The 19,913-nt window shown below is 50.0% G+C and overlaps 6 protein-coding genes across 6 annotated transcripts; 3 read left to right on the top strand and 3 right to left on the bottom strand.

Moving 5' to 3' along the window:
• The first annotated feature begins 34 nt into the window (after positions 1–34).
• Positions 35–1,106, top strand: BDW70DRAFT_134258 (Endoribonuclease L-PSP/chorismate mutase-like protein). Its single transcript, XM_073736465.1, has 4 exons — positions 35–247; positions 333–346; positions 470–643; positions 710–1,106. The coding sequence occupies exons 1-4, from the start codon at positions 97–99 to the stop codon at positions 854–856; spliced, it is 486 nt and encodes a 161-aa protein (XP_073597169.1). The 5' UTR covers positions 35–96; the 3' UTR covers positions 857–1,106.
• BDW70DRAFT_134260 (C2 domain protein) lies at positions 1,085–5,511 on the bottom strand. Its single transcript, XM_073736466.1, has 5 exons — positions 3,409–5,511; positions 3,173–3,358; positions 2,665–3,124; positions 2,031–2,615; positions 1,085–1,982 (listed from the first exon to the last, which is right to left on the bottom strand). Exons 1-5 carry the CDS (start codon positions 5,322–5,324, stop codon positions 1,098–1,100), a joined length of 4,032 nt encoding a protein of 1,343 aa, XP_073597170.1. The 5' UTR covers positions 5,325–5,511; the 3' UTR covers positions 1,085–1,097.
• Positions 5,512–5,846: 335 nt separating this feature from the next.
• BDW70DRAFT_134262 (uncharacterized protein) lies at positions 5,847–6,720 on the bottom strand. Its single transcript, XM_073736467.1, has 4 exons — positions 6,662–6,720; positions 6,471–6,593; positions 6,103–6,414; positions 5,847–6,030 (listed from the first exon to the last, which is right to left on the bottom strand). The coding sequence occupies exons 2-4, from the start codon at positions 6,591–6,593 to the stop codon at positions 6,001–6,003; spliced, it is 465 nt and encodes a 154-aa protein (XP_073597171.1). The 5' UTR covers positions 6,662–6,720; the 3' UTR covers positions 5,847–6,000.
• A 159-nt stretch (positions 6,721–6,879) lies between these two features.
• Positions 6,880–8,534, bottom strand: BDW70DRAFT_134263 (uncharacterized protein). The gene has a single exon (XM_073736468.1). It carries the CDS (start codon positions 7,941–7,943, stop codon positions 7,464–7,466), a length of 480 nt encoding a protein of 159 aa, XP_073597172.1. The 5' UTR covers positions 7,944–8,534; the 3' UTR covers positions 6,880–7,463.
• swr1 (putative SNF2 family helicase/ATPase (Swr1)) lies at positions 8,514–12,731 on the top strand. The gene has a single exon (XM_073736469.1). The coding sequence runs from the start codon at positions 8,539–8,541 to the stop codon at positions 12,169–12,171; it is 3,633 nt and encodes a 1,210-aa protein (XP_073597173.1). The 5' UTR covers positions 8,514–8,538; the 3' UTR covers positions 12,172–12,731.
• Positions 12,732–18,056: 5,325 nt separating this feature from the next.
• Positions 18,057–19,850, top strand: BDW70DRAFT_134269 (uncharacterized protein). The gene is made up of 2 exons (XM_073736470.1): positions 18,057–18,597; positions 18,648–19,850. The coding sequence occupies exons 1-2, from the start codon at positions 18,464–18,466 to the stop codon at positions 19,570–19,572; spliced, it is 1,059 nt and encodes a 352-aa protein (XP_073597174.1). The 5' UTR covers positions 18,057–18,463; the 3' UTR covers positions 19,573–19,850.
• The last annotated feature ends 63 nt before the right edge of the window (positions 19,851–19,913 follow it).

Genomic DNA, 19,913 nt, shown 5'->3' on the forward strand with positions numbered 1-19,913 from the left:
TCTCGGAGTAGAAGAGGAAAGTGGGGTGGGATCAGTGGCTTTCCCCCCTCCACAACTTTCCCGCGGACAACGTCTTCCCTTCAAAGCTATATATCCATGCTCAGAGCTTCGTTTCGTCTGGTAACTGTCTCTCATTCTCTTCTATCGCCCTCGATCCGTCCTCGTATTTCACCTTGCGTTCGATTGCCTTTCCAGAGAGCCGCAATGTCCGACCTCACTAACATCTTTACTCCCAACGCTTGCCCTCGTAAGTTGACTCATCATTTTCAAGAGCTCAGAAGATGCACTGAGTACCGCATTCTACAATAGCAGAAGCTGACCTCTTTCTCTAGCCGTTGGACCCTATGTACGTGCCCAGTACTTCCCTCATCCCAAGTCCAGTTTCTACCCCGCACGCAGCAAGCAACAACCAAGCGCATCAACGCAACTACCATAGCTACTCCGTGCAACAAACACTAACAATAAACAGTCCCAAGCCGTTAAAGCCAACGGCCAGATCTTTCTCTCAGGCCAGATTCCCGCAGACAAGAACGGCAACCTTGTCGAAGGTGACATCAGGACTAAGACTCAGGCTTGCTGTGACAACATCAAGGCTATCCTTGATGCTGCTGGCTCATCTGTTGACAAGATCATCCGTGTCAATGTAAGTCGCGTCGTATGAATCGTCATGTAAAGCGACTGGGTTGGCTGATGGTAGCGATGGCCTTAGGTCTTCCTCGATGACATGTCCAACTTTGCGGAGATGAACGCTCAGTATGAGAAGTTCTTCACTCACAAACCCGCCCGATCTTGTATTGCCGCTAAGCAGCTGCCCAAGGGTGTTCCAGTTGAGATTGAGTGCATCGCTCTTGCGTAGAGTTGCTGTGGTATGGGCATATATAGATGTGGGAATAAAAACAGAAGTCAATGTTTTACATCTAGGTCGAAGTGGTATTATGTAACGAGATCATTAGATGGCACACTGCACTTCACCATTAGCCACCGCTAGGTTAAACTCATTCTCAACAAAAAGAATCACCGCACATCATCCATCGGTATCCATGCTATACCCACACAAGAATATAGAAAGAACAAAACAGATTGTTGGATAGAAGTAATCATCGACGTCCCAATGTGCCAGCCATTCGCCCACCAACATTAGCCATGAGGCTTTGCTTGACGATAGCATCCGCTGCCGCCGCAGCAGCAAGCCGTTCTTTCTGGCGACTGCGGTCACGAAGATATCCAGCAGCTTCAGGACGCATCCGGAGAATTCGCAAGATCATGTCGTCGTTTGGATCCGCCTGCGCTTCACGCCATTTCTCCGCCTTTGCCTTTTTCATCGTACCTAGATTCCGCGAGTGCATGATGCTCTTGGCACGCCGTCCACCCGGAACTGCAAGCACACTAGCATGACCTCCCAGGCCAGGGGGCGCGGAGGCTCTATTCTTGTTGGCTTGTTGCCGGGAAATTGTTGCAGAGGCCATTCGCTCCGATGTGCGAATGAGGTTCTCCGTAGGTTCGAAATAGAAAAAGTGCAGACTCTGGATGTCGTGGTATTTCGGCGACTTGAGAATGTCCATAGGTACACCAGCCGCTTCACCCGTTTCTTCGTCCGGTGCGTGGAAGAAATTCAGGAGAAGCACGAGCCAACGGGAGACAATTTCAACCTCTTGCATGGTAAGAGGTTTCTGGTGTGATGGTTTGTCTGAAAGGGGAGGCACAAGCAAGCTCTCGATAGTAGCCAGGACCTCTTTCCATAGGCGAGCCATGACCATTTTCATGGCCTCGGGAGTAAGGGTTTCAGCCATAATTGCAAAGTTGTCATTGAAGTAATCGAACAGAGGTGTTAATGCGTTCTCAACATCTGCGCTTGACGGTGCAGAAGTAGATTGTTGAGCGCGGCTGCGGTTCAAGAAGTTAGACACAGTAGAGCCTATCCCTCGCGATAGTAATGACTTCAGAGTCCGCCGAGACAAGCAATGGTTGATATATGAGGTGAGCTAGATGATTGTCAGTAATTTCAGCGATTGGTGAAATCAGCGGTTTACCTTCTCGGTGATCTTCCGCGTCATGTCTCTCTCCGTTCGCTTTAAAGTTCGGAATGCTTTACCAAAATAGAACTGAATATCGTCACGCTCTCCCTCCATGCTCACCCTAAGTAAGAGTCTGCCTTGTGTATCCAAGTCCAACCAGTACTCTCTCGGTAGGAAATCACTGAAGTGGACAGGGTCAAGTTTGATCGACGTACGGCCGACATAATCGTGATCGCCTACTGCATCCCAGTCCCAGATTGTGGCAATGACATTCAAAGGACCATGGGTGGTAATCTCCGCTGTATCATCCCACCTGGGGTTGAGGTTGTTGTAGATGATGCGCGTCTTCCCAATCCGCTTCTGAAACTCGTCGTTCAAAACGACGTACGGGTCACTGCCTCCGTTCATGTCGCAAGCCTTGAGATCCTCTGCTTCCACAACCTTTATCGTGAAGACATAAGTTGTCGTCTTGCGTACTTTCTGAAGTGTTGGAGGGCTATGTCGGGCGATTGCTTCCGCACAGCCATCAACGTTCACCTCGCGCTCGAGCCTGTCGAGTTGCATAAGAGCGTATTCTATGTTGTTCAGCTTAACTAAGGACTATAAAACGTTTAGCCATGTGCCAACACGGTCGTCCTGCTAAGCTTACCTCGGGAAAGAACTGGAATGGCTCAATTTTCTCTTTGTTGCTCCACGCCTCCTTTGCAAACTGCATCAGTTTTTCCTGTGTTGTCTGATTCAGAGCAGCCTCCTGGTCTGGCGAAAGCCGATCCATTTCCTTCGCAAACATTTTTTCCACTGCCTCACAGTATTTGGCCACAGCTGCACCAATGGACTTGGATAAGGCAGTCATAAACTTCGCATACTGGAACTCGTCGGCCCATTCGAGTTGTATCATCTGCTCTATGACTTGATTGAACGAGCGAAATATATCAATCACAGATACACTATGCCTGGACTCTGGAGATGTCGAGTTACCCTCAGGAACCGTGAAGCTGTCTTGTCGAAGTGCTTGCTCGACCCATTCCATAACCTTCTGGTCAGTAAGACGTATCCATCTCCACACGAAGTCTTCGAACACATTTTCGATGTGAAATGGGAATGAGGCGCTATGAAATGTCAGTCAGATTTTCAAGTCCTGTTATAGTGGGACATACTCGGGAAGTGCGTTCATGAACAGCTGACGCACAGCACAAAGCTGTTTGTAAAGGTGAAAAGCATCGTTCATGTCGAGCTCTTCCTGCCTCGTTTTTTCTGATTCAATAATTCGGACTAACAATTGGTGAATGTCCTCTGCAAATATTACAAGGGTATTTGCTAGTAATATCTCGTAGGGATTGACCCTGGTAAGTATGTCAGCGTGAAGCCTTCGCATTGGGAACGAAACACGTACCCCATAATCTCTGGGTTCTTTCGATAGCGTTTGCGGATTTTTTCCGAGTGTTTCGTAATAGCGTCGCAAAGCCGGATGACATGATCCAACTCCCATTCCTCTGGCTCAACGGGAACCTCTTGTCCCAGAATGTTTTGGTACTTCTCCGTGGCCTTTTCCGCCAGGCCGTCCCGGACATATGATTGGAAGCGTTCAATGTCACCAGCATCCTCGGAATAATCAGGGTCAAGCTGGATATGGTTTTCTAAGACGAACATAACCGGTCCGATTGGACGAGGTTTGGCCTCGTAGCAATCCATCATCACATCGTACAGCTCTCGTAAAATGGCCTCGTGAAGGGAGGAAAGTATTTGGCGCATCATCAGTCTGTCATGTACAGTCCACTTGTGCCTATCATAGAGCACTGACGCAACAAAGCTGTTGCGCTTTTTGCCTTCAGAAGATGGCATTTCCTTAACAAAGGTAAACGCTGAGTCCAGTGTGTCTAGGTCAATCTCATTATCCACAAACTTTGACCGTACAACGTCCAGAAATAGGACAATCCTCGAGCACGCGGGAATTCTCCATCGGAGGCAGATCTCATTCAACATTTCCGTAGATTGCTTAGAGAGTAGTTTCATAGAGGGCACGTCCGACGTGGCTTGTGTAGCCTCGAGCTCGTGGTCCTTCAAATCATAGCTCAAGGCCTGAGCTACAATGGTGCCATATACTGATCTTGGATCCGGCGGTATGTACGTGTACGTGTCGGATTCTTCCGTGTCATCGTTCAGCGATAGTGAGCTTATATCCACAGGCTGGTCGATCACGTACGATATGGGCCGACCAGTGCTCGCCGGTTCACCATGCTGATCAACTGCGCCTGCATTAAACTGAGGGAGGGTACCCCCAGAAGTATTTTTGGCGAGTCCAGGATTTGACTGCATTATGGCGAGCATCATCTGTGAAAGGTCTGGGCCTTCACTTTTCTTCCAAGCTTCGTATGCTTCTTCATCTTCAAAATCATCCACAGAAAGTGATTTCCCAGTCTTAAGGCTCAGATGAGTCTGGTAGGTCTTGAGGTCTCGGAGCGCTGCCTGCTCAGTCCACACCCCCCGATGACTGTCAATATCAGCCTGAACCTGAGAGAGGCCTACGTTGAATACCCTCGCAACATGCTGCACCAGGGGCATATCCTTCACGTCATAGCTCAAGGGCGCTATTACTTCGACGGCAGATGGGCCGGAGGCCTGCATGAGGTCTTGATCTTGAGAAAGAAGCTTAGCCTCTAAGGTTGCCAATCGACTTGCAAGCTCCGGTCGTTCTTTTGCCCAGTCGTTACTTTTCAAGATAAGTGCGAAGAGCCGAACGAAGAGTGCGACGTGTCTATCCACCATGAACCTCCAACTGTCATCATCTGGTTCTTTGCCCTTACTGAGTTCCTTAGTCGCGTTGGAATAAAAGATTAGGACGAGATCCTCTGCGCGCCGGTCCTTCTCCATCCGCTTCTTGAAAGTCTGATCTTTCAAGGCATTGAGAAATGCTGCGAAAGTTCGAACAACCAGTGGGTCTTGGTATTCTTTTCTTCTCTCCTTCCCCATCAGAACCCCTGTCAACCTCTTTTCGAGCTCTGATATGAAGCCGTGAGGGAATCTGGAGCTTTTGGAATCCCGGATAAGTGAGAAATCGCTCATGAGATCCTGGAACGAGGTCGAAGCCCGCTTCGGCCGCGGTTGAGGAGCCGGCGCATTGTGGACACGCCGTGCACGCGGGTGAAGAAGATGTGCGAGGTATGCAGTGCGGAGAGCGTAGGAGTAGGCTGTTGAGGAGCTCACCGTACGTCGGCGAGACAGGGAGAGGTTGCGCGAGTGACGAGCTTCATTTTGAATGCTGTTTACCCGTCGGTTTACGCCTCGGGACTGGGTGGACGCTGTAGACATGAGGGTTGTTCGCTATCTGAAGTATGTCGAGGGGTGACGGGGTGCGGGACCATGGGAGACCACCAGCTGCAGCTGGGCAGGGTACCTGTAATAGCCCGTGACTTTTCTCGCTTGTTAGGCCAGCAAGAAGTAATTATGGATTATGGATTATGGTGTGGGACAAACCGAGGACTTGGAGCAGGTGAAGTCAATAAGAAGGGGGCGCGTTGTTGCGGTGGAAGATCATTGTCTTGCTGGTCGCTCCCGTACGCCTGAAACAAAACGATCAGGCTTCACCCCCGTCTTAAAAATAGACTGATGTAGGCGCCGTACTCTGATATCAGATGCTACAAGGCTGAAAGGCACTGCTTTGGCAAGTAAGATATAATCCTTTTACGTTAATTTAGTTGAGCCATTCAAAGACTTTAATGGTTTGCATGACCTATTTTGCTCAACAACCGGTTCATAGAACAAGCCATCCTTTACACAACTACGACATATGAATTACCTCCTATGCTTTTTTTCTATCATGCTTCTTCTTCCTTTGGGTGACAGTAATCTCATTTTAGCGGTCCGAGCATTTAAAGCATAGCCCGAGAAGTAATTTTGCCTTCAATAAGCCCCTTGCAAAAATCAGATATTCGAAGGACGCCGAACAAATCGCATTGTATGTATTTACACGTTAATACAAGTGTTATCACCAACTTTCCTCGCCGGTCTTGCGGGCCTATATGTCACGTAATGTTAGAGTTCGCTTCTTTCTCGCTTCTTTCTCTGTTTCACGAGGATCGCAACCCACCAGAAGAGCATTTGGGCCTCCGAGCTCCTTCTCCAGACCGTCGGGGAACGTCCTAGGAGCGGAAGGCTTGTCAGGGTAGAAGAGGCTCACGGCGCCACAGAGCCCGAGGAATGTCACAACGAAAGCACCAAGCTGCAACAGACCTTTGCGAGCAGTCACATGAGTATATTGCTCGGGACTGAAAACACCTAGAATTTCATTCTCCTCGTGAACTGGCTCCCCGAAATTCCTCCTCTCCTGCTTGTCCCACCAGTCGGCATTGGGGTCTCTGAACTGGCGCTTAATTCGGGGAGGGTTCTGGTAGCCGCCATTCTATGCGAAGCAAAGTACGTCAATTGCATATTTTCAGAGGCTGGAGGGCGTCATACCATCAAAGGGTCATCGTTCTCGGCAGCCTTCAGGGCACGAACTTGTGAGAATGAAGCGCGGGGGACGGTAGATCGAAGGGCAACCTGAGGCAGGCGCCGCGACAAAAGACGTTGAGCGAGCATCTGTGGACCGGAATCAGCACAGGAAGAACAGGAAGCTTCATAATTAAGATTGCAGCCATATACCAGACCTTTTCGCTGCTACGAATTGAACGATGCGGCTTAGCGAAGAGAGGAGCGAAAGGCTCAATTGACCATGGGATGAAGTTGCGGATGACGGAGAATCCGGATTATGTAACTAAGAGCCCGCAAGGACGGCGCGTGCTTAGCTTACCTACACGTCCGCCGCCTGGAGAATTGACTTGTCGTTGACGACTGGAAAAAAACCACCTCTTCTGGCAACTCATCGATTTCATCGACGTTTTCCCTTGCCAACCACGCCACGTTGCCGATAACTATGCCAGACTTCTGGTGGCACCTCAACTCAGTTCCCGCTACCTGTTGATGCGAATTTTACCCCTTCCAACCGCGTCCTCGTCGGGAAATCTGGGGTCAGCTATAAAGAGGGCCCCTGTCTCCGTGGCTACAAGACATGCAAAACGGCACAACTATTGGTATACCGCCCGAGAATGAACGAGTGACCGAAAGAGCCGAGCCCGTTCCATCCGATCTTTTACCCAACAATTCTCCCGTCAATTCTCCCACTTTCGATCCTACTCTGTCCGAGATCAAAGATGTCGCAGCCGGTCATAATGAAGAACCGCCATCCAAACGACGAAAACTTGCGGGCTCGACGCCCTCGCGCCGTTCAAACTCCAGGGCAGCTTCTCCCCCTTGGAAGAAAGCGGGCGCTGACGGTCCCACGTCGAAAATTGTGGATGGTAAACGTCGATCTACGAGAGTTAGTAACGTCAACCCTGTTGAGCAGCCTCCATCCGATACAAAACCTACGCGGACCAGCCAGAAGCAGTATGTGAACAAAGCGGTCTCTAGTCAAAGGAATGCAGCTGTGTCGTCTCCGCTACCAATGTCTCCATCCCGTTCAGGGATAAATAGGAGGTCTCTTGCTGGCGTCGCTGTAAATGGCTCACCCAGCACCACGGCGAAGGGTTCTATAGGCCGGAGACGACGGGAATCGCCTTCACCCGTGTCCAAACGTGCATCTACGCGTATAAGGCCTGATAATTTGGACGCATGCCACCCTTCTAACGGAGTCACCCCTCGCTCGAACTCGACTAAGACTAGGTCAACTAGGTCCTTCCAACTTGCATCATCCGATTTCAGAGAGGAGGAAACGGCGGATGACATAGGAAATGATGGGCAAGATGAACATGGACAGCGAATACAACGTTTACGGATCAAGGTCAAGAAACCGGCGCTCAGCATCCAACATCCGTCCCATGTCTTGCCTACACGGAAATACGGCTCATTCAAAGAGTGGCTCGAGAATGAAGGTACTGGGCAGGAGCGCATGCTTACTATGACAGATGCATTAGAGGAGGCGCAGAAAAGACGGCAAGTAACGGAAGCTATGGAGCCTGGCGGTCTTCTGAGCTCTGAAGTTTGCTCTGCCTTTCTGCCAGAACCACAAGAAGAACTTCCGCAGCAATTCTCGCACCAGGATCATCTCGTGGCACATGCCTTGTACTTTAAGAAACTTCTCGATAAGGAACACCGTGCTCATCGCCAGGCGGCCAAATCACTTGCCGCGGCGTGCGCAGAGGTATGGAGAAAACGCAATAAAGATCCGGAGGATATACTTAGGGAACAACAAGAGGAAATGCGCGGGAAGCGCAAGCAGCTGGCCAAGGACCTCAAGAAAATGTTCGAGCTAGCCCGAGCAGAGATTGACCGGGTACGACTCGCGCGGTGGGAGGAGGAGCAGAAAGCGAAAGATCAGCGAGCTTTGGATCGGGCGATTAAGCAGTCCACCATGTTGTTCGAGAAGCGACGGCTGGAGATTTTGGGCGAAACAGGGAGCGATGCCCCAGACACTACAACTGATGATGATGAAGAAGTCGAGACTGATGATGGGTCTGAGAATGATGACGAGGAGGGTGAGAGTAATATGTCGACGGATACTGAAGAGGAAGACGGGGATGATAGGGACGATGATGTGGGCCTCACTGCAGAGGAGTTGCGACTGAAATATGCAAACTTACCAGATACCAACCTCTATCCAGACCAGTCTCCATATTCCGATGAGGTCTCTGAGAACAGTGACGAAATCGCTGTTGACAATACCCCTGGCCACACTTCTGGCGGTGTCAGCCGATCTCAGCCGCCAGATTCTTCAGGTCAAGTAGAACTCGACGAAGTTGACCCAATGCTCATAGATGATAGTGATGAATCTACCGATATGGACGATGACATGGGTGACAGCGATGACGATGGATTTAGCGAGGCTGAGTCGGATGACGAAGACGGTGGTGAACCTGGATTACTGGGATTCTTCTCCGCAAAGGACTTAAGTCTCAGTAATTTGCATCAAACTGACGCTGGCGAGGGCGATACTCATCAGACAGGCGCTGATGGTGACCGCAACGAGGATTCATCCTTTGATGAGTCCGAATTCGGGTCCGAAGACCCGGACGAAGTTACGCTGGTTCCTACTGGACCAACGAATAAAGATTTGAGCACACCAGCTACAGTTGCAGCTTCTGCGGAGCTGGAACCTTTGGCAATGACCCATTCCATGGATCAGACATCTACCGAAGAGCCTATCGCCCTCGGTACTGAGACCCCAATGGAAACCGTCGCTGAGGATGCCGCTGCGCTCGCTGAGACAGAGCCCATTGACGTTGATGTGTTGGATACTTCTACTAAAGACAGCGTTCCTCCCGCTACGTCACCTGCGACAAACCTTCTCAAGCAAATTGAACGGCAACAGCATGAACCCTACCATAGTAGAGCTGCTTCTAGCGAAGCGTCTCCTGGAACGGTGGCCACTAAACCTTCTGAACCAGAATCTGTCTCGTCAATCGAAGCGCCGGCAGAGAAGCATGCGCAGCCCAGCGAATCGCCTGGACCTGGCTTAAAAACTCCGATACCACATCTTTTGCGAGGGACCCTGCGAGAGTATCAGCATTTTGGTCTAGACTGGCTAGCGGGTCTTTATTCGAATCATATCAACGGTATTCTTGCGGATGAGATGGGTCTGGGAAAGACTATCCAAACCATTGCGCTGCTTGCTCACTTGGCAGTGGAACATGGAGTTTGGGGTCCGCATCTTGTCGTGGTTCCCACCAGTGTCATTCTTAACTGGGAAATGGAGTTTAAAAAATGGTGCCCGGGGTTCAAAATCATGACGTACTATGGCAACCAAGAAGAACGCCGGCAAAAACGCAGGGGTTGGATGGATGACAACAGTTGGAACGTTCTGATCACATCATACCAATTAGTCCTACAAGATCAGCAGGTTCTCAAGCGAAGAAGTTGGCATTACATGATTCTTGACGAGGCGCACAACATCAAGAACTTTCGCTCCCAGAGATGGCAAGCTCTGCTCACGTTTCGCACCAGAGCACGGCTCTTGCTTACTGGAACCCCCCTTCAAAATAACCTTACCGAGCTGTGGTCCCTCCTCTTCTTTTTGATGCCAACCGATGGTGATGAGGCTGGTATTGAAGGCTTTGCCGACTTGAGGAACTTCTCAGAATGGTTCCGGCGTCCCGTAGAGCAGATCTTGGAGCATGGCCGGGAAACAATGGACGACGAGGCGAAACAAGTAGTGACAAAGTTGCATACTGTCCTGCGACCGTATATTTTGCGTCGTCTAAAAGCTGACGTCGAGAAACAAATGCCCGGCAAGTACGAGCATGTCGTGTATTGCAGACTATCAAAGCGACAAAGATACTTGTACGATGGCTTCATGTCCAGGGCACAGACCAAGGAGACGCTTGCATCCGGGAACTATTTGTCGATCATCAACTGCTTGATGCAGCTACGCAAAGTCTGTAATCACCCCGATCTCTTCGAGACACGGCCGATCTCAACCTCATTTGCGATGCCACGTTCCGTCGCAACGGAGTTTGAGACAAGCGAAGCTCTAGTTCGGCGGCGTCTGCTTTATCAACATCCCTTGGAAAAGCTCGATTTGGATTTCCTCAACCTGGTGCCCATCTCAAGGGAGGACATTTCGCGAAGGCTGGCGGATGATAGCGCCAGGATTATGGCTTATGCTCCATTTAACACACTCCGCGAGCGTCAGTACCACCGGACAAACTGGGAGATGAAATTTAATGGATCAACCGTACAGTCCACATTGGAGGCATTGGAGAACGACTGCAGGAAGAGGAGAATGGCCGAACTGGAAAGATCACTGTATTTTGAGTCCAAGCGCCACGGTCGGCGTCCCGTGTATGGAAGCAGCCTTATTGAGTTCCTTACGGCAGACAGCAAGCAGCGGCCGACTGCCCATGGTCCCTTACGGAAACACTCGTACGCGGATTGGTTATCCAGCCAATCCTCTGTATTGGCCTCGATGATGATGTCTCTGGAGGAACGATCTCAAGCGATGGATGGATATATCCAACGCTTCGCCTGCGTTACTCCGGCAGCGGTTGCTGCAGGGGTTACAGAAGCCGCTTTGACACCTATCTCAACGCGACACCTTACGAACAAGGAGAGATTTCCGCCCTACGATCCCTTCCACGAGGCTCAGATGCGCCTATCTATCGCTTTCCCAGACAAAAGGCTTCTGCAGTATGACTGTGGAAAACTACAGAGGCTGGACAAGCTGCTACGCGATCTCAAAGCCGGCGGCCACCGAGCGTTGATTTTCACTCAGATGACTAAAATGCTAGACGTGCTGGAGCAGTTCCTTAACATCCACGGGCATCGATATCTTCGTCTGGACGGCACGACCAAAGTTGAGCAGCGGCAGATCCTCACGGATCGGTTCAATAATGACAATCGCATCCTAGCATTCATCCTGTCCAGCCGTTCTGGGGGTCTAGGTATCAACTTGACAGGCGCCGACACGGTGATATTCTATGATTTAGACTGGAATCCAGCTATGGACAAACAGTGCCAGGACCGTTGCCATCGTATTGGGCAAACCCGCGACGTGCACATCTATCGCTTCGTCTCAGAGTACACAATCGAATCCAACATCCTCCGCAAGGCAAACCAAAAGCGCATGCTGGACGACGTTGTCATCCAAGAAGGCGAGTTCACAACTGATTATTTCACGAAGCTCGACGTGCGCGATATGATTGGCAATGACGAGGCTCTTACAGGGCAAGACGAGGCCAGTGCTGCCATGGACCGCGTCCTCGAGAACCGGGTCACCAACACTTCGCGCGTATTCGAGCAGGCCGAGGACAAAGAAGATATCGACGCCGCTAAGAACGCGCAGAAAGAACTCGAACACGCTGATGACGGCGATTTCGATGATCGCGCCAACGCTAATGCCAGCGGCGTCACCGCTGCCTCGGCTTCTGCCTCCGGCGCCGGCCAGACTCCAACGCAAGCAGGCACACCCCTACCGGACGAGGCGCAGCAGTCCCTAAACGCAAACAATGCCGAGGTCGCCGAGGACACAGCGGACTCTGATCCGTCCGTTGGCCATATCGACGACTACCTGCTGAGGTTCATGGAATGGAATATGAAAGACGAGCCGCTCGTGCTTCCTGTAGACAAGAGCATGAAGAAGTCTAAGAAGGGGAAGGAGCATCGTCTTCGAAAGAGACGACGTTGACATTATATTCTCATGTATTTTTAGCCATTTTGCACTATTTCTATTCTCTACCCTGTGTACTTGCTTGCCTAAACCGCTTTCTGGGATGTTTGATCATGTTTGATTATGAATGCTGTAGTTAGGGACCTTTTTCTATTATTTATTTATTTCTCCTATCATATTGCATGGAGAGGCAAAGGCGAAGACAGCCATCAACATGTGGGAAAGATAGAAGACGAGGCGAATGGGGTCAAGAAGCGCCACAGACATAAAACTGCTCTCCGGCGCACATTGGTTGGATGGTATGTCAGATTTTTCCTTCGAGTTATGTACTCTTTTCCTTGGATGCGTACTTTCTGTGGGATTGTTTGTTCTCGAAGCAAGCAGACAAGTGGGTTGGACGGATGCATATAACGCATATCCGGTTTGGGGCCACCGATTCTACTGAAAAAGCCGATAATTGTCTTGTTGTCTCGTGACTTCAGTACAAAGTACGTTTTATCAGCTGGACGTAGCTTCGCAGTCTCACCCGACTCTGGGGTATATCTGTCCAAGAGAAGAATCATGCCGCCAGCACTCCGGGTTGATTGGCAGCTAAGAAAGAAGTCAATTTGGAGTGTCTTTTTCATTCTTCTACCGTACCTTTAACAAAGTACGGCACCGGAGTTGGCCCGGCTGTGAGAGATCGTATCTTGGGAAGGGTAGAGAGAGCCTTCCACTGTGAACTATGACAACCTGGATAGGTTGGGCAGGGTTCTGGCCTAGGGTTCTGGCGCAAATGTGGAGTGCAGTATCTCTGGAGGATCTGTAGCGCGTTTGGACTTCCGCCTCTTCGCGATCTCAGCGATTCGAGATGTGATAAGTGGACTAGATTTCTTTGTGCAACTCTATAGTGCCGTGAAAACCAAGCCCGGCAGTCTGACTGAAAGAGACCATCGACGCAATCAAGAAATCTAAAGTTGAGATATCCAACTCATGCTCCGATACTCTGACTCGGGCTACGTTGAGCTGGGCGGGTATACCCCGTACTTTTCCTCCTTTTTTCTAGTGGAGCGAACAAACTCCTGCCCGAATGAGCAAACAAAGATGAGCAAGGTTTTTTTTTTTTGCTTTAGCCAATCGCAGTTTGGGAGCTGAGTCTGAAGCTGACATGAGGCGGAAATCAAACTCAGGATGCTGCATATGCAGAGCTGATTGTGCAACTCGGTCGCTGAAAGTGATCCGCTCACTTCTTTCACTTCGATTCGTTCTTATACGCCGTGTTCAAAGTTTCCGCCTACCCCGGACGTTCTCCAGCGATAGGCATAGCAGGATGGGCGCTCTCTTGTCAGCTCAATCGTTGGTTGGCCAACTGTGTGCAGGTGGCACCGGCGACACCGAGCTCTTCTGAAATTCAGCATGTTAGATACTTCGTGGAAAGTGCCACTTCTCCACTAATTAGCGCCAGGCTGGCGAAGGGGACAAAGCCGGACGTCGGAAAGTGGTCCATGGAAAGAAAGACCGCCGCCAGGGACAGCGCGGAGACGGATACGTCCCATTTGGTGAGTTTTTTATTCTGTTTCAGAACAAGCAGAGATCAAATAGTCGACAAGAACGCGAAACAGCATTTGTCTTGCTTGATTTCATTGCTGAGGTTAGTGGTTTGTTCCATGAACTTCCTTCAGCTGCCCTCTTCATCTCTCAGGCACCCGGTTGGTTAAGGAAAGCTGGAGAAGGCCGTCGGTGTGCTGCTGTAGCTGTTTGGCTCGTTGAAGCTATTCGATTGTTGGTTGTTGGTTTCGGCTTCCTCAACTCATTAGTGAAGGAAATATGATGCTCAAGTCCTTTCAGCAGAACTTCAGCGCAAGCGCATTGAGGTAATTGGAACACGGCTCAACCGTAGTCACCAGCCAGAATAGGAACCAACTGTTCAATTGGGAGTTAGACAGAGGCTCCGCGAACTGCAGAGAGCGACGGACGTGGTTTAATCACACCAGGCGTTTTCTATAATTTTTTTTTTCCAATTTTCGCCTCATCGGGTTACATGTATAAGCGATCTTCTTCCATCAATTGTTGGACAGCGATGCGTTCGAAATGCTCAATGCTCGGAGGAAACTGTAGTGACCAAAGCTATGGGGTTGGCTGCTAGGAAGACATACGAAACTGAAACAGCTTCGACATGGAATGAGTTCTCTCGTTCGTTGTGTCGAATTTGAGGGGCAGCAAGAATGTATAGGGAGCAGTTTGCCGAGGTTTTCAAGCAAATTGTCAACTAGCAGCAGCCCCCGTCAAGTCTTCCCAGCGCGTGAACAATGTTTGGATTAACCGGACTCCGATATATTATTGCAATCCCAGATCGCGGCGTTTCGGATATTTTCAGAGAGCCAGCTCATACTCCGGCCTCTTCAAATCTCCTTCTTATTACGTCAGAGAGATCTGGTGTGACAATAAAAGAGTCGAATTCTGTCTGCTGAGCATATACCACGAAGCACAACGGCGCACTTGAATGCTTGTTTCTTGCAGACAACCTCGGGTTCCTGGATCTTGTAGACTGCAATATCCAGTTCCATCATCAAATCATCGACGATAAACCTTCAGCCGAGTAGGCCATTATCCAGCCAGCCATAACAGGCGGAAAACGCCAGGGATCTTCTTCCAGGGATCTTCTTCCAGGGATCTTCTTCCAGGGATCTTCTTCCTGTGCATGACATCGATATCTCTGTATGTATGGAATCACTAGCTCAATTGTTCAATGCAGGTACAAGTACTGATGAGAAGATTCGGCCACCACCATTGGCATTATAAAAGCTGCAGTCGATCCGTGTGTTTGGTTGGCTTGCAGTTAAGAATCATATGCACACACGTGCAAGAGGACTTTGGATGGCAAACAGAGGACTGGCAGGACTGGTAAGACAGTTTGACAGAAGAGCTCGGATTCTCTGACCTCTGCACATTGCTGCCTGCGCATGCAGCTTGAAACCCGCACGCGATGAGCGCAATGTAGCCGATCTGATGCGTCAAGTCGTACAAGAAGATCGGGTCTAACTTCCGGCCCTGTCGGGTCGGCCCTCTCAAAAGGATAAGACGTGCCCTTGTCCAATGTCCAAACTTGCTCGTAGGATGGCAATCATTGTCCCAGACCCATGGCTAGGTCTCTTTGCAGCAAAAAACAATGCATGGAGTTGTGATATATCAAAAACATCAGAATGCAACATCAACAGCGAAAGATGCGCAAGGATTCTTTTCCTTCCTTCCTTACCCCTTTTTTGGTTTGGCGAGAAGCAGGGACCAGTGGAAAGGATAATCGTGCGACGCAGGGCTCGATTCTTTGGGACAATTGTGTAGTTCTGTCCGCCTGTTGCTGTTGACCACATTTGGGACCAAACGGTGACAGCTAGTCGTGGTAAATCATTCTCAGGTCTTCATGCCGCAGTCTTCGGCTACGCTGTCGCAATGCCAGGCTATTGACTATGCCATTGTTGCTAGTCATTGCGGGAGGTGCCTCCTGCAGTCCGACTGTAGGGGACTCGAGGGTTTCCCGTCTACTGGGAGCCACTGCTGCAGATCCAGATATAGACCGAAATGGCGCATTCCAAAGGTCGCACACGTGCATTCGTTCCTGGATCCTGACGGTATATCCGATCCCACCGCCACGCGGTAAATGCGGCCAGTCGCTGTCGCCGGGTCTCGAGGCTGAGAAAGGTTCGACCCGCGGAAATACTCTGCATACGCTATAAGAGGATTGCGTGCTCTGGCTGAACTCTCTGCTGGAAGCTAGAACGCCCTAGTTGACGCGTTATCTATTGTTGGTGAGTTCGACTTGCAAATTGCCAGTTTGGACAGAGTATGGAGTAAAGTGTAAGCGTCTCGGCGGTCCATGGCCAGGCACAGAAACACTGGCAAGGTCGATAGCCAATGTCCACATAGTCTGGTAATAATAGTAAATCTGGATTCTGCGCTTTTTCTTTTCTTTTCTTTTCTTTTCTTTTCTTTTCTTTTCTTTTTCTTTTAGTTTTTCTTTTAGTTTTTCTTTTTGGCTTTCTTCGTAGAGGGAGATGTTCTTCAGGCTTGTGTCTCGTCAGTGCAGTGTTTTAGCTTTCCGGTCTAAGCGCGGTCGAATCAATGTCAGTACTAAGAATCACACGGGTGCCGGAGAATCTAATCATTCTCTCTTGTCGACCCTTTACGACATACTATCAGTCTATCAGTCTATTCAAGACCGAGCCGAAGATCGGCAAAATGCAATTATCTGCGTCAGTGACGAATCGGCCTTTCCCCTCCAGAAAGAGAAATGGGAATGGGGAGGAGGCTGAGCTGAGGCCTCTACAGCCCACTCAAGCGCGCGAACGGCAGATGTGCTGGAAGAATTTCCCGGAATAATGATGCTTAGACCAAGCATCGATAACGGAAGAGATCGTATTGATCTGAAAGTCAAATTACCTATCAGAATGGCCTCGCGCAGTTACCTCGGGGACGCATTCATTCCAGTCCCACCGAGATTCGCTTTCACCGGAGCACTGCGCAAGAACTGATAGTATTGTACTTTACATTAGTAGTGTCTTAAAGCACCCAACATCGCAGGCTAATATGATAATTATTCGAGATTAACTTGAGATACCGACCTGACTGTCGGACAGTTAGACAGTCAAATTGATCACTGGATTCACCGCAAATCGACGCTGCGGCTACGGACTCAGTGTGGAGTTATCTCTACGCTATCGCCAAATGCAAATGTCTGACAGCCTGCAGGTCAAGTAAGGTACGTAAAACCTCGCCCTTTGCCACGAGAAGATACCTACTTACTGCATCCTAGCGGATTGGCAGCTACCTCGCATCTCATCGCCGCTTGGTCCTGCTCGTTGCCTGAGAGTCAGGGCTCCAGAAGGAGTTCTTTCATGCTTCCGAAGATGGCAGTTCGATATCTGCGCCAAGTTCTGAACTGGGCTTAGCTCGTTCCAGACGATTGAGACCAGGGGTCTCGGGATCACCCTTGGCCGCCTAGTCCAGCAGCTAGCAGTAGTGGTGGTAGTAGAAAGTTGTCCTATCTAGCACGTTATCTCTGCTTAGTGCTAGCCTCCTCTAGCTGCCTACAGCCGAAGATCGACCGTTTCTCTCTCCGTTCTCTTTGACAAATGATTTCTTGTTTAACTGCGAGTGGTTGAACGGAGAGTCAATGTCTTATTGGTGTTATACCCGCCGTCAAAAATAGCTAGGATCAGGTCTGATTGGGCGGATCGAGACAAGCAAAACGGATGACGAGACTGGAGGTGATATATTGACTCTGAAGAGCTAAAAGGCGGGCGAATCAGACTCATGAGGAGCAGTGGCACCTGCGATGAGCATAGCCCGTCAAGGACGGAATGGCGACAGAGGCAACCCAGAAAAGCGGGACACCGGTCATCGGCCTAAAGCACTTGTCAGCGCATTGTCACCGACTTGCCAGTCGTGGGCGAAGTCAGAGGGGTCGATCGGTTTGACATGAACAGGGGTAGGCAAGAGAGTATAGGTCATATCGTACTATTGACGGGAGAGCGTCGTTCAGGCCAATGGGAAAATGCTCTGGATGGGTTGAAGAGGAGCCGGCAAAGAAAGCAAAGGACAGGAAAAAGCAAAGATATGCAAGCGTCGGTCCAGCTCTGGAGAGTCCACAGAGCGTATACTGCTTGCATTGAGGGTTCTCAACGCCACTTCAGCTATCAGCATCATCAGTGTTGAACGTGAACCATCAGTAGCCCGAATTAAGGGGGATTCTCAGCTTACAGCAATATTTGATCGTCTGATGAGATCGCAGCGCAGGGATAGGGATGATGACAGGACCCGAGACAATGGAGCGTGGTACTGGCGGCAGCAGCCAAAAAGGTCCGTCGACGCTACTGTCTCTGCCTCGCCAATCATGCTTCCTGTCCCAATACCGTTCATTCCTTGGGCAGCAGGTCCCAGGGCCCGTCCTCTCTGGGTTCCCCGACGGGCCCGGTCGCCTGCTTGGGTGCACAAGTTCGTCCTTTTTTATTTTATCTTTTTATTATTTCAGACCCCATCTGGGCAAAGCAGCATCTAATGCATTAGCGGGGGCCATTGGTTTGGTTCCTTTGATCACATCGCTCTAGATCTTGCACGGTCCTTGCTCCCAAATGTTGTTAAAACTTCTGTCCTTCTCCGCTCGACTCAAGATACATATATCTGACATGCTCGTCTTCTCTTTCTGATCTACATTTCTGTCAACTGGAAAGAAGCTCACCAGGTCTCCAAGTGCATATCGTCGATCGTTTCTTCCAGGTCATCCTCTTCTGTACTCTATTGCAATCTTTTATCTTAGCCTACACGTTGTTACATCATGAAGAGCTCTGTTCCCATTTCGTCTGATGTATGGGAGGAGAAGAAAGCCTTGATTGCTGCCCTGTACAAGGACGAAGAATGGCCGCTCAAGCAAGTCATCAAGAAGATCCGCTCCGAGAACTTCAATCCGAGGTGAGCCTCTCATGTCCGTCGCTTGTTGCGGTCTTCTAATGCTCTCACAGTGAGACCCAGTTACGAAGCAGGTTGAAGAAGTGGCGTGTCACCAAACCCTCCCGTCAGACCAGAGAACGCACCAAAGAGAGTGCCCGCAGCCCTAAGACCACAAGCTGTTCCAATAACAACGGCTCCCCAAACGCCCAAACACGTTCACGGCTGCCACCAACGCCAGCAGAAGTTCCCGCCACCCAGCCAGAGTGGAACATGCCCAACAGAGCAGACGGACGGCACAGCTTACCTACAGTGCCCCTTCCGTTTGGTCAACAAGACATTTCCACTGGCTGGGCCCCTGCTTCGAGTCATTCGTCACCTCTAAGCTCGCCAGGAAAGTCCCGCGTGAACTCTCTTGCCTCTATGGCTATTTCCACTTCCAGCTACGAACCATCACGAACGTCATCCTTGGTAGATGGTGCCTTGCTCGATAGCACCCCGGCAATGACTCCCACTTATGGAAACTCTCCTTATGCTTTGGAGAACGATTCCTGCTTGCAAACAGCCGTGCCACCAACGACTGCGGTCCCACCAGTCCAGTGGGCAATGCCACAGTGGTACCTGGTGCCCATGGAGACGGGCTCTCAAGCCCCATCGATGCCTTTCTACTCAACGGGTCCTTTAACTCCGCCAATTGACCCCATGATGCTCCCAATAGCCCCACAGACGCCGGAGTTTCATGATTGCATGAAATCATGGAAACGCACATTGTCCTCTCCCTATGACCCAGATCTTGTTTCAGCAAAGCTCCAGCAACCACCAAAATCTCTTGGGCGAAAAGTATCGCATTCATCAAACATAAGCACTAGCCAGTACCCAAGTGGGATGGTCACGCCAACATCTCCTTTTTGTCATGGGCAATACCCTTCTGTATGCTCACCGGGCTATCCCTATTCTGGTCCTGAATCCCTTGTGCATCGGTCGAGCATTGATCTCTGAGCCCTAGACTGTCATAGCGTCTATTTATCGTTACATTCTTACTGTTATTATGTATCTTTTATTCTTTTTCTTATGTCTTGTACCTTTTTCTTTCGTGGACATACGATCTTGCCAGGTCGCCTGGGAATTGTCTCTTATAAGCTTGATTCGTGAGCTACGGGTTTCTGCCATGGGCCGCTTTTCTTTTCTTTCTCTCTTTTTGGCTACTGGGAGTTACAGGATGGTGCATATGCGATTAGCTGGGCGATGTATGCATTAAATGGCTACGGACATATTGGCACGGAATTTTCGGCTCGTTTTATTGTACATAGACTCAGGGAGAACATTATATAACACCTTTT

This window comes from Aspergillus foveolatus (genome assembly GCF_047715535.1).
Source record: "Aspergillus foveolatus strain CBS 279.81 unplaced genomic scaffold BDW70scaffold_17, whole genome shotgun sequence".
NCBI classification, from domain to species: Eukaryota; Fungi; Ascomycota; class Eurotiomycetes; order Eurotiales; family Aspergillaceae; genus Aspergillus; species Aspergillus foveolatus.